At 32.3% G+C, this 18,278-nt stretch overlaps 2 protein-coding genes across 2 annotated transcripts; both read right to left on the bottom strand.

Annotated features, from left to right (window-relative positions):
- Positions 1-8,841: 8,841 nt before the first annotated feature.
- Positions 8,842-12,539, bottom strand: LOC102588348 (zinc finger CCCH domain-containing protein 56-like). Its single transcript, XM_006347534.2, has 2 exons — positions 11,174-12,539; positions 8,842-9,415 (listed from the first exon to the last, which is right to left on the bottom strand). The coding sequence occupies exons 1-2, from the start codon at positions 11,937-11,939 to the stop codon at positions 9,132-9,134; spliced, it is 1,050 nt and encodes a 349-aa protein (XP_006347596.1). The 5' UTR covers positions 11,940-12,539; the 3' UTR covers positions 8,842-9,131.
- Positions 12,540-13,389: 850 nt separating this feature from the next.
- On the bottom strand, positions 13,390-17,960 carry LOC102588019 (uncharacterized sugar kinase slr0537). Its single transcript, XM_006347533.2, has 5 exons — positions 17,248-17,960; positions 16,247-16,509; positions 15,607-15,724; positions 14,467-14,675; positions 13,390-14,116 (listed from the first exon to the last, which is right to left on the bottom strand). Exons 1-5 carry the CDS (start codon positions 17,689-17,691, stop codon positions 13,663-13,665), a joined length of 1,488 nt encoding a protein of 495 aa, XP_006347595.1. The 5' UTR covers positions 17,692-17,960; the 3' UTR covers positions 13,390-13,662.
- Positions 17,961-18,278: the final 318 nt, after the last annotated feature.

The raw sequence follows: 18,278 nt of genomic DNA, 5'->3' as shown, positions 1-18,278 counted from the left end.
CCACGATTGTTTTTTGATTGTTATAATTTTCTTTTTAAAAGTATTTTTCATCATATTTCTACATAGTTTTTGAATAAATGAAATTTTATTTTAAAATATTGAGTTAATGTAATCTAATTTAGCTTTGAAAATTAGTCAAATTGATGTCGAAAAATACAACATGACAACTAAAAAGGAATGGATGAAGTATTTCATATATGATGCATGTGACGAGTGTTACTTGTTCAGTTTTATATAAGTTTAAATATTTATTTGTGTATATCCAAAATTTAAGGTCATAAATATCAAATAAAATTAAGTTAAAGTGCATATTTATATATTTTATCGCTTAAATATATGTAGCAAGTTTAGGCTTAAGTTTGTCATGATATTTACTTTAGATACTTGAATTAAATTTTGTTTTAATTGAACACACCTCAATTGTTAATAAAGTATTTTAATTATATACTTTTGATTCAAATTTTAAAGAACATATTAATTGTATTTTCATTAAATAGTTAACTTAATCACATAAACTATGTCATTTTCGTAATTATACCGTATCAACCTTACTGACCACTAAATCACATTCTTGAATACATAAATAAACCTTAAAACACGCGAATTCAAATTTAACTCTTACCCCAAAGTATTTATTAATCATCTCACAATGTGATATACTAGGAGTTAACGAATAATAAAATATATGATAAGGACCTAGTCTTTTTTTTGTTTTAAGATTGATTTTCCCTATGTGTTTTTGGACCTTGGAATTCGGAGATTTTTAATGGCTAAAATTCAGGTAAAATAGACAAATTATTCATGTTCACATCTTTAAATCTTAATTATTCATCTGATTTTACAGATTTTCAGGATCTTAATAAACAATTCGATTTAGGAAAAATCCAAGTAAGTTACAAAAGTTAACTTTTATTAAAATGTTTTTGTAGGTTCGAATTATCGCGCTTTTGATTCAGTCGATTTTGAAAAGACCAATTAATTTTGAATGCTTTTTAATATTAGTTGATCGGATCTTCATTTACTCTTGTCTAAGTTTTATTCTGATCAAATTTTAATTTTAATTTTTGTGATATTTCGTTGAGTATGCTAAAATTTTAATTAATTAAAATGTGTATTTTAAATCTTTTTAACATAAGAAATATATTATATTTACTCCTACGTACAAAAATTCATGATAAAATTACGTGTACTAGATCTTTATAGTTCAATCCTTCTACGAGACACACGCATAGCAAGGGCTTAGTATATCAACCTTCATATTTTTTCTCTAAAATTATATTACTCTAAAATATATTATAATAATACAAATTTAATATTTAAGTCCTAAATTATTTTTAAAAGATGATTTAATTTGCACATATTAGTTATTCCTTTATTTCACTTTTATTTGACTCATTTCGTTTTACGAGAACTAATTTGGCTAATTCTTACTTCCTCCATTTCAAATTAATTAAATTATTAAGGTATTTCACACCCTTTAAGAAAAGAAAATTAAGACATAAATTAAGCATAACTTTCCATTTTTACCTTATTTTAATTAATGTTTAACATTATTGTCAATTTTATGATTTAAATAACTAAACATTAATTAATAACTAATTCCAATACTAACTAATGAAGGGTAAAATTGGAAGACATTCTAAAAATAGTCTTGAAAATTGAACAATTAAGCTAATTTGAAAATGAAAAATGTCTCAACAATTCAATTAATATGAAATGGAGAGAGTAAAACTTAATTAAATTAGATTAAATTCAATATTTCAAATGTAGATGTTCAAAAACTATACTAAAATAATTATAATTTGATTTTTTCATATTAATATGTTGAAAATATTTTTTATAATATTATTCAAAGTTCATGTAATTTAACTAATGAAAAACTTAACATGACAAGTAAAACTAAATGGAAGCAGTAATTAATTGTTAAATCAAATAGATCAAAATAAAATTTATGTCCCTTCGATGATATCCAATAAAATCAACAATATTTGTTAAAGTTTGATGAAATACCCATCATTAGAGGTAAGCCCTCGATTTGCAAACTTAATCCTCCCTCTCTAGTATAATCATAAGTATAAGTAGTAGTACAAGTTATTTCCTAGAAAATACAAAACTTTATTAAAGAAAAGGACAAATGTGAAAAAAATAAAATTATTTTAAACTTTGAAAAATTAAATTATTTTGAACGATGAAAAAAACATAAAAATTCACTTAGGGCATCTCCAACCCAAACACTAAATTTGGTGTCAGCACTATTTGAGTGTAAATCAACTCCAATCCACTGCACCAAATTTTACATCAAAAAGAAATATTTTTCTCTTTCTTTATTATATTATTATTATTTCTTATATCATTGATATTCTCTTATTCATAAAACAAATTCTTTCTAAAACATTCACCATATATAATTCATATTATTTTCTTTTATAGTCGTTTAATTTATGTCCAATTATAGTTTATAGTAGAACTAACATAAATTTAACTTTTAAAAAAAAGTCATATATAGAAAAATTAATTTATAAAAAAGCTAACTTTTATATCTAAAATTAATATTATAAAATTAATTAAATATACAAGAGATTTAATTAAAACATACCATTTATATAATATTTAATTAAAAGTTTTTATAATAAAATAATATTAAAATATTCAATAAAGTGAATTGGTGTGATAAAATATTCCATATTGCCCGCTATATCCACCTACTATATGTAAAGTTGGAAGATTTGCTTTCTGAAACATGTGCTCACAACATTATTATTATATTTTTTTATACATATATATATATATATTTTTTTTTTAAAAACAAGGAATCTTGTGAGGGGCAGCTGTCTCTGCCGAGAATGGGCTGTTGGGGTACGGCAATAAAAAAAAATCATTCTGTCAGTCATATTTTGGTTATTCATACTCGCACGGCTTTTGTACTTTTAGTAGTACCCTATTCTTTTGCCTCTTTTTACTTTTTCCCCTACCTTTTTCGAACACACAAATTATTAGTTTTATTTTTAAATTGTTGAAAGTCTTAAAAATATTTTTATATTTGACTATATATTTCACTCATGTTATAAGATTGATGGTGTATTTAATTTTAGTTAGTCAAGTAAGGCTGTCATAGTTCAGAAATGAAACTAATAATTCATGCCGAATTTATGAGTGTTTTCAATACTTATCTCATATTTAATTCTTAAAATTAAATTTAGTATAATATTATTTTTTAAAGTGGAATAATTAATATAAATATTATAATTTTAGAATAATTTAATTCGCGTATGAAAGTTTTCTTTGTGGAGGATAATAATTTTAAAATATTTTATAAAATTATTTATTAAAGATTAGTATTATTTAGTTCCTAAATTATTTTATTCAAATATTTTAATATAAATAATTTCATAAAATATTTCAACTGCATTATCTATCCATCTCCCCTTGCTACTTTTTTTCTGTCACCCACCATTATTGCTTTTCAAACCTCAAAAGTGTGTGAAAAGATAGTGAGCTTATCAAATTGGACAACTCAATATATTCCTTCTATGTTTTTGTTTTTTTTTATTACTTTTATTTATTTATTTTACTCCCGTCACTTTAAATTTTGCATGCTTTTAAAAAAAAAAAAATACCCTTTCTATTAGTATCTGAATTTGTGAGAGAATACACACTTATTAAGAAAAACATTTAAGGATATAATTTAAATCATATTTTTCACTATTGTCATTTGTGAAATCATAAAGGTAACTATATAAGTAATGCAATTTGTCTCCTACAAAATATCAAACTTCATTAAAAGAAAAGACAAATATAAAAAAATAAATTCAAACGTTCATATGAAACTTTGAACAATTCAATTATTTGAACAACGAAAAAAATTTCAAAAATTGAATTAATATGAAACCGAGGGAATAATCAATATGAATATTTTAGTATAAATAACTAACACAAACTAAATTAGGAAAAAAGTTTATTTTTAAAATATATTAAGAAGTGATAAATAAAAGTGAGCGGAAGGAGTAGCTTCCTAAATTAAGCAAAACAGTTGCACTAAAGATTGGTGTCTCATATTGATACTTGTACCAATATTTACGTTTTAGATAAAAAAATAATAATATATTTTCCTCTTTTTTAAACTATGTATTTAAAACTATATATTCAGTTAAATAGGAGCACATGAAAAGATATGAAGCGAGTCCTATTTAAATATTAATAATATAAAAGATTAAATCGTACAAGTAGATTTTGGAGATCCCATTACTACTACAATCTGTAAAGATAATTGATACACTAAAGCTTTGATAGAAAGTATGAGATATGAGATAATATCTCAAAAGATCACTCAATTTTGAGAATTTTTCTAGCAAAGTCATTAAACTTTGTTTGAGAAAATGGCCAAAAATCCCCCTAATCTATATCCGGATTTTGAACTACACACTTTAACTTTGCGGGAGTCCTATCACTCACCTGAACTGTTTAAAATTGAAATAATTACACCCTTAAAAAGCCACAACCCCATCTATGTTGAACTGTGAACTTCACGTGTTTGACATGTGGAAATTTGATTAATTTATTATTTTTTCAATTTTTTTATAATTCCTTTCCACTTTCTCCTATACTTTTTCAAAGAGATTTATCTCTATGATGCCGGCCAGTCAAGAAATACTAAAATAAGAACACATAAGTGACTTAAAACGATCATAAATTAATTCAAAACCATTGATACTCAACAATCATTCATAACTACAACCCCAGAATAAGGGAATTTAGCCACTCATAATATTCAAAAACTCAAAATAGTATTGTTCATGTGATTCGCAATTAAAGAGAGAGTTAGAGAATTGAAACCTAATACAATGTGTTAATCTTTGCTCTTGCACACCAAAAAGAAGTCGAACCCCCAAAAAATAACCCTAGGGTCCCTATTTATAGAGTATAGGAAAATAATTTTCAATTCTAGCCCAAGGAGGAATCCTAATTAAATCAAATTTCACCAGGCACGTTGGTCAGGGGCAGGCGCATCGCGCCAAGCTTTTTCTGGGCGTCGCTTTGTCGTCCTTGCTTCCTTTGCTCTCCTTACTCAATCACTTCTTTTAGGAACCCTGCAAAATAGTTAATCATGTACATTAGTATGCAATCATCGCAATCCTAAGTTAAAACATGTCAATTAGACCAGTGAATGTTCTTAAACTCACGTTAAAGACGGGTAATTCGCAATAATTGGGCATATAAATATGCCCAAGATTAGTATTCTCGCAAATAATTATGTAACACTGCACAAGCTATGACAATTTTCACTTGTGTGTTAATATCATAATGGTTCATGCCTTGTTTCACTTGTGTGCAAGTACACATTTTTAGTGCATTAATTTGGTGCTAAATTCAAACATATTGAAAGTAGTGATTATCAAACATACATCACCTAATTTTTTCTTTTTCATAATAAATTGCTTTAAACATTTTCATATATATGTAGCAGAAACAAAAGTTTTTTTATTATTATGAAAAGCCATCCCTCCGTTCTTATTTATATTCACCAAATCAATTCCTACTTTATCATTTATATTTACCAAATTTAAAGTAATAATAAATTTTATGTTGGTGAGAATAATAAATTTTAAAAAGTAATGATATGGTTATAATTTTATTTACATATGAAATAAATGGTTAGTAGATATAAATGTGGGGTTGTTTTAACAAAATATAAACTTGTGGGTCATTTTTGCATTTAAAAAATCTCACATCATGATATGAAATTCTCAAATCATGATTTCTTAAAAAAAATATGGGATTCCATTTTATGATATGAAATCATGAGATGGAATCAGCATGAAATCGCATGTCCAAACGTTGATTCCATCTCACAATTTCATATCGTAATATGGTATAGCCAAACACCTACTTACACAAAGAATGGTGTCCCATTTCGTTAGGAAGAAAAAAAAATATTTTTATAAATAAATGGATACTTTTAATATGTAAATTAAAAATATTTATATATAATTTAATTAAATACTGTTAGAGTTAGGGATAAGAGATAGGGGTGTGGCCGTCTAGGGTGGTGAGAATGGGAGTTAAGGGAGTAGGGGTAAAATTACCTAAAATTTTAAGGGAAAAAGGACAAATATACCCCTAAACTATCGTAAATGATATGCAGATACCCTCTATCATACTTTTGGGACATTGGTGTCCCTGCCGTCCAAAAAACTAGAGCACATATACCCTTTATACTAACAGATATATACGTGTCATAATCTTATCCACTAACCCGACAATTATTCGGGTCAGTGGATAAGATTATGACACGTATATATCTGTTAGTATAAAGGGTATATGTGCTCTAGTTTTTGGACGGCAGGGGCACCAATGTCCCAAAAATATGACGGAGGGTACCTGCATACCATTTACAATAGTTCGGAGGTATATTTGTCCTTTTTCCCAAATTTTAAATATGTGCGTTAGAAATTTTTTGCTAAAAATAATAATTTTATTTTTTTGAATTTCAAATCCATTATAAATAAGTTCAAATTAAAATATAACTTTCATGTATCATAAAGAACAACATTCAAATAAATTTAACAGATTCCTTTAACACTTATATATGTCTACACTTAACTATACATGATTGAAACACTTGTTAAAAATGAGCAAAATTTCAATCATATATAACTAAATATGAAGAAGAAAAAGAAATTGTTAAAATTATTTAGGCTTAAGTCATCTACAACCACTTAAAGTTGTCCTCATATTTCACTTAAACACCTCAATTAAGGGGTGTACCTATTGAACACCTCTCTTGTTCAAAACATGTACATATTACATACTTTTTAATGATGTGGCATCGTAGGTGTAATACATGCCTCAGAAGCGCGTGAAACCAATACAATTTACTTACAAGCCAATCAAAAATTACATGTCAACATTTCAAAAGTGGAGCAAAAGTCTGAGCATGAAAAAAATATTTCCAACAATATCTTCTTCCCCAATTCCAAACCACCGTCTTTTGCATTTTCCTCACCGGCTAAATCCTTTAGCCAACGTCTCCGCCACACCCCTTTCTGTATTCATCTTTATTTTTCCTTTCTACTGTCATCCGTCATCACCAATATCGTCGTCTTTATCTTAATCGGAAAAGTGTCCATTAAACAAATGACCGTCAAAATCAAAAAATTCAAAAGAGAGTTAAATGATACAAAAAAAATAAAAATTTAACCTTATAAACAGTAGAAAAATTCAAGAGAGTTAAAGCTACAGAAGGAAATATAATAATAATAATAATAATAATAATAATAATAAAAATCTGATTGAGTCAAAATAATCCGGTGAGCATCCATTTTTTTCAACAAGACTAATACAAATCTAAATTTATTTTCTTTGAAATTGTTAAAGAATTCAAATCCTAAAAAATCCACAGCACAAAAAAATATCAACAAATCTTAAATGATGTATGTAGAAGAGAGTGAGATCAGAGAAATGGCAGCTATGGTATTGATAAAAAAATTGCCAAATGGGAATAAAAGGAAGAGGGTAGGTAGCAGCTATGGTGTTGATGAGAGAAATATGGGGAAGATACTTGCCGCTCGTTATCGGGCTATGGTGTTCCGGCGGACTAGTTCTGCCGAAAAGGGATATGGGTAGATAGGGTTGATTTTTGTTTTTATATTATTTTTTACCTTAAAATACTTTTTATAAGATATTTTTAAATAATTTTTTGAAACTAAATGACATGTCAAAGTTTAATTTGTCATTGTGCCACGTCACTGCGAGTGAATCTCACACATTTTAAATTTTTGGCTGATTGTCAAAAAAATGCCAAATAGGTATCAATTCAACGTGGTAAAGGTATTCAATAGGTACAAGCCTTAGTTGAGGTGTTCAAATGAATTATGCGGACAACTTTAAGTGGGTGGATGACTTAAGCCAATTATTTAATACTGAATATTCATAAATAAAAAAATATAAAACAGTTTTTTTTTTTAAAATGAAGCAACCAAAATGAAAATTTTACATAACAAAAAGTAGAAGCCCCACATAGTTACGTCAAGAAGCCCAACTTGTTGAAGTAGCAATCACACACATCAGCTTCAAGGCACCGTTTGATGACGACGAAAAGCGAAACATGATAACTAATTTAAGATACAGAGTAACTATTCTATTACAATTATAATATTTTTTTCTAGTTTGTAAAAATATAATTTATTTTTATATTTAAAAATAATTTTATTTAATTTTTAAATTTTACTATTAATAAGATGATTTATATTTGTACCAATATTTATGTTTTAGATCAAAATTTTCAAAAGTATTTCTCATTTTTAAAATCGTTTATTCAGTCAAACACCACCACACATGATTAGTTACATATACAAAGTTCAGTATTTGAGAATAGTAGGACTAATAAATGATTGAATCATACAAGTAGATGTTGTAATTGATTTTAAATTAAGGTTACAACACTAAAAGGCTCGTTTGGTTTGAGAACAAGTTATTCCACGATTGTTATTCCGTAATTTATTCCAAACAAATATAGAATGAACTATCAATATCCCTCATTCCTCCTACCAAACGAACGATATAAACTCCTGTTCATTTCTTGGTAGATAGATTTACCATGCACTTGTGCTTGTTGTAGTAGATACTTCCATTGAATTACTCGAAATGGATGTAAAATGATCCAAATACTACCATAAACTAAAAGGATAGTCTGGTGTACTAAAGCTCCCGATATGCACAAAATCCGAGGAAGGACTGAACCACATTACTGCAATCTGAAAAGGGGAAAAATATACAGATACAGATTATCTTGGAGCATTGGACAAGATTTGCCTCATCTCTTCTACACTTGCATTGTACAGATTTTTCACTTGGCAATGCATATCACATAATTAAATTCAAGAGGCTGGACTACAACAAAGATTTTCGCGTTTTCGCTCCTTTTCTTCCAAACAAGGATGGTAGAATACATAGAGCAACACATGCTAACAAGCAGGTGTTTTATTTGTAGCTCGAAAACAACAGTAGGTGTGGCTCCATTGCAGTTCAAAGCAATATAAAAGAACTCAAATTCCTTTTGATGCCTATATATACCTGCCTCGAGAACAAGATTATCTTTATAAACGGATAATAGTCAGCAAACACGACTTCTTTCACTCGATGTCATCAATCCAGTCACCATATATCTTACTAATCTTTTCTGGCCCTTTCCATTTCTGAATGACCCTTTTGCCAGTCCTCTGGACTATGCCAGAGGGCCTTTGCACTTGAACGCCCGGCCCCAAATGGTAAACATCTGTATGAGGTGCTGAAATGGTCGAGGGTACCGTACTTTCTGCTGTTTTAAAAGGACCCCCTCCCTGCTTTAAGTCTGGAGGAGTCGATAGAGAATCTGTGCCCTCCATATCCACAAGTCCTCCCCCATATTTGTGCAATTCTGCCAGATAAATAGCTGATATTAGCACCAGATCAAATATACAAATAGAATTAGGGAAAAACAAATCGATAGGGTGAGTGGAATATCGAGGACATCTTTAGAAATGAATATGAAGTTGAAAATCCAAATAATTTTGAGAAACAATATCTAAAATTGGCAAAGCATCAAGTCATCTACAAGTATTACGCTCTGGTGATGTAAGGTTATATTGATGCAGAATTTCCGGCTATAAACAATTAGTTTATACAGGTCTCCCTACACTAAAATCAAAGACAGTTCCAAGTATACAAAGTCAAGTCAACATTCGATTGCCTCCCCGTGCTTCATAACTCATATGATTCCTTCAGCACTGCTAGTCCAATGACAGATTATTTTATAATGACATACTCTCCCTGTTACACAAAACACAACCATACTATCTTCAGTATGAAAACTTTGACACCATATATATACATCTGATTACAGTACCTCTTTTGTTTAAATTGGAATCTAATTTAGTAAATGCAAAGCTACATTCTCTCTAGTTTAGTTCTGCAATCCAAAATACCTTCAAGACTTAAACTGTGAGTTGGAGTAACAACTTTGAGAACCAAGCTAATTCCAGCAAAGACACTGCTAGTAAATTTTTCACAACCGTTAAGACAATAAATTAAATGAGCAAGTTTAGTTATAAACTGAAGTAATCAAGAATTAGCAAAGCTATAGCCAGTTGATATGGCAACAGGAGCTTGAAAGATGACTGAGAGCAAAATAACTAAATCATAATAGCTACTTATTGCAAATAACAAAATGGCAACAGTGATGTACACAAAAAAGATTGCTCAGGCGGCATGCTATGCATCCACATCAAGTACGAGTCAGTTTTGCTGTGTGCCGTTCATATCTCCTTTCAGCCCCCCTGCCCTTCTTTGCTCTCTCCATAGGACCATAACAGAACATTCATATTTTCCATTTAGTTAATATCACATAGTTGGAGGTGGATCTTTCCCCAGGTTGCAGAGGGATTTTTAAGACAAATTAAGAATTATCTAAAACTGAAGATTCTCTAATCTCACATTTGTTTGCTAGACTGACATATGAATTCTCGAAACAAACCAAATAAATTTTCTCAGCAAAAGCTGAACCTAATGTAAATATACCAGCATGACTTAAAGTGTTAATCCATAATTTCAAATAGATGGTATCGCCTGCCAGGATATTTCATATATCACTTCTGGTGTGCTAATTGCTATGTCTTTCATTATATCAGAATGGAAACAATTTACGAAGTACTGTAGGTTTCTTTAGACAACTTCTCTCCATGCGAGTATAGATCTTTGTCCACCTTTTGTTTATGAGTAAAGATAGACCTTTATCCTCTTTTAACACCTACAATCATCATAGTGTAATGTTACACCTGATCAATGCAATTGGAGGTCTACGTAGAACATGACTAAACCATGCCAACCGATTCTCTCATATTTTTATATTTCAATAAATCAAGAACAGTCATCCCTCGATTTATAATCTATATGTACTACATGTACCTTTTGTCAGATGTGATTATTTCTGATCTTGTACAAAGCACGTCCATCTTAACATTTGTATGCTTATGACACTCAAATAGTGTGATGCGCATTTTTACCTAAACCAAAATTTAACCAAGTATATATATGCAGAGAAAAATAGATATAAAATGCACTAACTAGCAACACTCACTATAAACAGTAAAATCACATCTCCTATACCAACAACAATAAGCAAAAACCACATTCATACCTGCCGCTCCATGTGCAAAATGACACTTGCTGCCGAAAGGGCAATAACCAGTGGTTTCCCACTTATTACAAATTCTTGTTTTCCAGTTTGAAGGCTTCAGGTTTGCTCCAGCAGCATTATTACCGAATCCACCTATAGTGGGAGTCACACTTATTGCAACACTCTCTCTAGCTCGATATTGTTCATCGTGAAGGAAAGTGCAAGTATCTCCATAAGGACATCCTTCTTCCGTATAAAACTTCTTGCAATGCCTCCCTTTATAGGACCTTTGGGACTCCGCACACAGCTCAGGAGAACTAGCAGTTGGTATCTGATGTTCTTCTCTCGGTTCCAGCATCACTCCTCCAGCACACTCACTCTCATGTGCAGCCACTATATCTTGCCAATTAGGAGGCGGCTTGCGCAGCTCCTCTATTCCATGAGCAAAGTTACAATTAGTAATATAAGGGCAAACCCCAGCGCGGAACTTGCAACACAATTTAGTTTTGAAGAACATCTTTCCAATTGCTTTAGCGCGATTATTAACTGATTCTACCCCCTGCAAGTTCCGTAATTTCTTGTGTGGAGGCTCACTCTCGGATCGGTCTAGGGAATGTCTACCATCCTGATTCGAATTCGAAGGGGTCTCGGAGGAGAGCCCAGCATTCCAGGCTCTATAATCATCCTCAGTAGCCCAAACTTCCTGATCAGGAAAACCAGAACCCCAATTGTCAAAGCCACTAACATCACTCCCTCCAGCAAAACTGACTTCTCCCATGAAATCCATGAAGAACCAAAGCTCCCAGACAAATATTCTCAAAACCACCAAAACAAATATACTATAGAGTGATTCAACATACAAAAACAAGCAACCCCAGATCACGAGCAACAAGATTTAACTCTCCCAACCAAAAAATAAAAGAACTAAAAGATCAAGATAAGAATAACAACTTAAAAGTAGGAACTTTTTTGCTTGAAAGCAAGATAGGATAACATTAAAAATCCAATCTTTAAACTTAATTAAACTCTAAACCCATCATAATACATGTTCAAATGAAAGAACATCTTCAGTAGAATTCAACTTTTCAACCTAATTCCAATTACTCAAAAGGAAAAAGGGAGAACCCCAAAAATCAAACAACAGAAACACAACCAGCAAATCAAGAAAGCAAAGACTAGTAAAATCCAAAAAAAATACCCGTTAAAGGAAAAGAAATAGTTGAAGCAACTTCAGATCAGGAAAAATCTCAAACTATATAGAGATCGAACTCGCCAGCTATTTGGAAAATCGTTAATCTCCTCGAAGAGCAATGTTGTTATTATCACTCTGAAAATATCTCTTTCTCCACCGATTCACTTCAGTTGTGTTTTCCGGTCCGAATAAGAATTTTTGAACAATTAATTAATTATTGTAAAAGCTCTTCGTCATATTTATTTTTCTTATTTACACAAGTTTCCCCCATAGTTGAAAGAGTTACAATGTTCTCCCACACTTTTTTTTTTTAATTTGGTGCTTAATATCCATATTGAAACTCGACTAATTCAAATTCGTTTCAAGAGGACTCTATTTCCATAACTTGAAATCTTTCCTTAAAGATGAAATTACTGCCTAGTGATAGTAGGTCATCACTCTTTTTCTATTTTGTTATTTATGCACAATTATTTTGAAATTCAACTATTCCAAATTCGCGTCCAAAGTCTCACTTAAAAGTTAAAGGCATGATATATAAATGTGCCCCTTAACTTGGCTTCATTTCAGATTTATGCCCTTCATCTTTAAATGTACACAAGTAGACACTTAAATTTATATATTTGTCTCTATTTTCAAAATTTGAATTCGAAATTTCTGATTAACAATGAAAGTATCATTGCACCTACTACGCACTCTTTTTCTATTTCTTTATTTATGCATATTAATTTGAAAGTCAACTAATCCAAATTGACATTAGAAAATCTCACTTAAAAGTTTAAAACTACAGATAAGAGACAACTCCATGTCCAAAACTTGAATTCTAAATTTTCGATTAACGATTAAAGTATCATTACACAATCACTCTTTTTTCTATTTATTTGTGCACATTGATTAATTGTCCAAAAAGAAAACATCTTGTGTTCTTTTCTAGTTATATAAAAATCCTACCTTATGCTTGAGAGTGAATAACTTATATGATCACCAAATTATAGAAAATAATCCACTAAAATAGGATCTAAATCTAGATTTCGAGCTTTCCCCAATATACAACAAAACCTTTTGAAATTTATGTAAAAAGAAGTAAATTCAATGTCCTTAAATCTTCTGCTGAATCCATTACGTGAATAATTACAATTGAATGTCAATGTACACAACTCAATATCTATGAATGTGAAGAAGGAACTAATGCTATAACCACTAAACTGATGTTCAGGCCAGCTTGCGTGCATCTTGACTAATTTCACAAGGCATCTACTACCTCCCGTCAACATACTTACCGGGTAACTAGAATACCAAAACTTTGCTAACCTTCCGAGTATTACAAGCTGGAGATCTGATCGGAACCTATGTCTGACCAAAAAGTTGAGTTCCTGCAGTGGACTGAAAATGACTCCGCCAACCCAATAGCGTCTTGTACCCTAAGCCTAGTACCTTGTTGTCCTACAACTACGGATGCAACTTTGGACGCTATGGAACCCATGTTTTTCAAATCGGACACACCCCTCAATATTCCATACAAAATACCTGATGCGTAAGCATCCCCTGCGCCACAGGTATCCACGGGGGTGCATGGTGACGGAGGAATATAGATAGCTTCCCCTTTCACACCAATGTAAGAACCTTTTGGCCCATCTGTGACGGAAACTAAAGGGACGAAATGGCTCAGGTACCTTGTAGCAGAAAGGGGACTTTCATTTGATGAAAAATGACAGAAAGCTTTTGCTTCTTCGCTGTTCGCAAATACTATATCTGCATAATTTGCCATGATTTCCCTGGACGAAAAATGTGGAAAATAGTAAGGATAAATAACGCTGTAATAGTAAAAGAAACAAATTCATGTTCACTCTGTACATGTCTAAGCAACAAAATTTGGTTTTCTGACTCAAGCGTTTATGACAATTTCAATTTACTGCTAGCCACTAGTAGACTTTAGCCTGATCAAAACAGTTCTGTTCAAATCGAGGATCCGAACGCCAAAGTCCAAGTTAAACTAGTCATCCAACCTTTTCTCTTTCTTTCTACTTTTGCTTTATTAGAGTGGGTTTTTTCCCATTTTGTTAGAGGGGGTGGGGGGCATTTTCAGCTTTATTATGCAGAAGCAAGATGGAAAATAAGGTTTTACCAGTAATCATCATAATGTCTCTCAATGCAGGACACATCTGATGCTGTGATGGCAACTAATGCTCCATTCTTGCGGGCTTCCTCGCAGACTTTCGAAATTGTTCGGACTGTATCAGGAAGTTCAAACAAGTATCCTTCCACAACCAATATATTTGTTTTAGTAATTGCCTCTGCCAAGCATGGGTCATAGTTTATCCTTGATGACGTACCCTGATGTCACAACAGGAGCAGAGAAAAACAGTTAAAAAGACATGCTGCAGAAGCGACACCCAAGGTTTTTTGTCCTTGTGGAAAGCAGTAGGTTGCATTTCTTACTGTTACAATAAATTTCTCAGGTACGATTAAAAAGAGATGTTCTATACTATGTTGCTCAGACTCTCCAAAATTGTTGCCACACCCGAGTCAAATTCCAAAATGCAATATTTTTGGAGTATACAACACGCTCGTCAATATTTTTAAAGAGTCTGATATTAGGCCTATGAACTCTATCTTGTTCATATTAGGCTCATAACACCGTATCGTGGCAAAAGTAAAGGCAGCTAAAACAGATGATCTTCGCTGACTTGCAGTAAGAGAACAATGTATATTGCATACAAATCTTCGCTGAGCCACAATAACCCACTATTTATCCCACCAAGGAGAAGACCATGAGAAGAGGGAATTTTCTATTCAGTTTATCTTTTCTTCTCCATTAAAAGAGAATATCACACCTTTTTCTGGCTCCTCTAGTTTGCTTCTTTTCATAAAATGTGTACACTAGCTCAGAGCCAGGCAAAAGGCTTGTTAAACCATTGCTTAAAGTGGTCTACTTACATAACATAGTATCAGCCGAAGTAGTAATGTTAAGGTTCTTCTGAGGTAAAGTCATTACAGGTCAAAAAAGGTTCAATGGGTGAATTGATCAAGAACTATTTCCTTTAAACCATGGATCATCATCTCAAAAAACCAATTGAGCATACTGCAAGTAGATATCCATAGATGATAATAGGGTGACAGGTTTGGAACTCTGGATCGTATGCTATAAGGTCTACAATTATGTCTGGGATAGGGTTACTCTAATCCACTCACACTCAGCACCAAGCTAGTTTTCATTTCAATCCATAAAAGAATAAGCGTGAGTTACTACAGAACATTTACTGACCTGGTATGCTAGCATTGTTCGCTGAGCATCTGAAGTTGTGAGGACTATCACAGTTCCTGTCGTCCCATCCTTCACTGGTGCTGATAAAAAATTCACATTTGCTCGTCGAAGTTTGGATCTATATACAAAGTGATGCAGCTCCTGTCAGAGGTCAGTCTAATTGACGCACTAGGATTAAAACCAATCATTGGACAGTATACAACAAACTCTCTCAAGCTCCCCATTTATTTGTTGGAAGGTTTTAATATTTTTCATATATAAATCATGAGAGTGGACATTCATTCAAAAATCTAGGATGCATAATACCAAAAGACTCTGTTCTCCCGTCAGCTGGTGAAATCTCAGAGAGCCATGTACAACTTCTAGTGAGAATTTTTGCAGTGATCCTACCCCCCACCCGAAGACTGCAGCACCTTCACAATGACACATGGAAAAAAAGAGTGGGAGTGGGGAGATATTTGACTAGTGGGAATCAGCCTAGTGGCAAGGGTCCTCTGCTTCCAATCATACAATTGAGTGTTCCATACACCAATGGAGTAGAAGTAGGAAAAGTTCGAGGGGAAGACTTCACAATATCAATCCCCCCCACCCACCCCCAAAAAACAAAGAATGGGATAAGACTAAAAGAGTTGAACTTTACCTGTAAAATCCACCCAACGGATCACTTCCAATACTACCAGCCAAAGCTACATTCAGAGCAGGACCAGCTATTGACTGACCACCAAGCCTGGCCAAGGCAACCAGACTATTAGAAAGTGATCCACCCGCAGCGGCCTTGTAACTGCATCCGTCCATTGCACTCAGAACTTTACCCCTTTCCTCATGATTGACGACCTTTCTAGTACCCTTCTCTAATCCAAGCCTTTCCAGAAACTCATTGTCAACCATTCCAGAAAAATCAACCTGCATAATCACCAAAGAACATCACCACATGAAAGAAGCTAGTACTATAACAAAGAAATATCTGACTATTGTCTAAACAATGTGAAACTTCGGTAAGAACGATGACAAACCAAATAAAGCAAAACAGGAAAGTTAATGCCAGATAGGACAGTGTGATGCATCCTTCCATAATGTAATTCATGAAAGAGAAGATTTGGAAAAACATAAGATAAGAAGACAAAAGGATTATACATAAATCTCACTTATTCTGTATTAGAAATACATCTAAATATAGCTTTAAGGTATTTCAACAACTAAGTGAAAGCAAAACACTATCTATAAGGGAGTAAAAAGCACAGCAATCCTTCAACGTCCTAAAAAGACCCATATGAACTTATATACAAACTTGTTTTCCGGATTCTCCCTTACAATGTAAGAACACCTTAATATGGGATTAATCAATCCCCCCATCATTCACTGTTTGTCATAAAGGGATTACAGAACTGCTCCATTTCATGTATAAGTATAAAACAACACATTCCCTCCGTTATTCGTCTTACTTTGCTTTTCAGTCCATTTAAAAAAGAATGGTTCTTTACTCTCTTTTGGCAATTCTGGTACATTCCACAAGATGTGCTAACTCAAAACTAGACAATCAAATTAAAAACGGAGGGAGTACATTCTAACAGTTGAGCATCCTCTAAAACATTCCTACTAACAATAAGTACAAAATGAAAAAGGGGGTGCAAGGGAATTTACCATAGCTTGGCCAAGACCCAAAACATCCCATCTTTGAGGAAGATCAGAATTCGAATAACCCACATCTTCCTCATCAACAATCAACACTTGGTCTTCATCGTCAGTCTCAGCCCCTTGTTCATCATTTTCACCTGACCCAACCTCCGAGCTTTCCCCATCAGAATTTCTACCAGAAGCGGAAAATTCAGATTCAAAGGAAGACGAAAAAGCCCTCGGAACCACATAATCGGCAGCCGACATAGAACAACCCGAAGAAACGAAAGAACACGAACTGGAACCGAAATTTCTATAGATTGACGCAACATGACTAAAATTAGACTGATTCCTCAAAAGGGTTAGTAGAGAAGACGGCGGAGATGAAGTTTCGGAAGAGAAAAAGGAAGGAAAAGTTCTGGAAACTATAGAAGATGAAGAAGAAGATAAGGAGATGAGAGAAAAAGACATGTTTTTTTTGTTCAAGAAGGAGTACTATTTAGGGATGAAATCAATAATAGAAAAAACGGTATTTATGGGTTTTTAATGTGCTGATTACAATGAAAAACGAAGCTCCGTTCGAATCTGGTGTCCGCCGTCTTCTTCGCAGGGAGTAGAGAGCTTACTTTGCCTGCGTGCTGAGGGCCTCAGGCTCCGGTCACCGTGAACGTGGGACGAAGTGTATCGCTACTTTATCATCAACTACCTAGACGACGATATTATATTAGTATTTGTTTTGGATAAAGTTTTTATTACTATTTACTATTATTATTATAGCCTACGTTATTTCTTTCCTTTCACCTTTTTTCTTCTATTTTTGAAATTCTTCTCTAATTTTATTTGTCCAATTTTATTATTTTTTAAAATTTTATTATATCAAGAATATAAGAAAAAATGAGGAAGAAAACCGCACAAAATCAATAAATAAAACATACTTCTAAAATAATTACACAATCATGCATTATTTCTTGATTTTCTTAGCAGATCGCATAATTCTTTTTCATTCTCATTCTCACTTTCACTCTCACTCTTTCATCTCTCTCAAATTTCCCTTTTTC

The sequence above is a fragment of the Solanum tuberosum genome, unplaced genomic scaffold, assembly GCF_000226075.1.
Source record: "Solanum tuberosum cultivar DM 1-3 516 R44 unplaced genomic scaffold, SolTub_3.0 scf00093, whole genome shotgun sequence".
Lineage (NCBI taxonomy): Eukaryota > Viridiplantae > Streptophyta > Magnoliopsida > Solanales > Solanaceae > Solanum > Solanum tuberosum.
The sequence above is the reverse complement of the archived record's forward strand: the minus strand, read 5'-3'. Positions and strand labels throughout refer to the sequence as shown.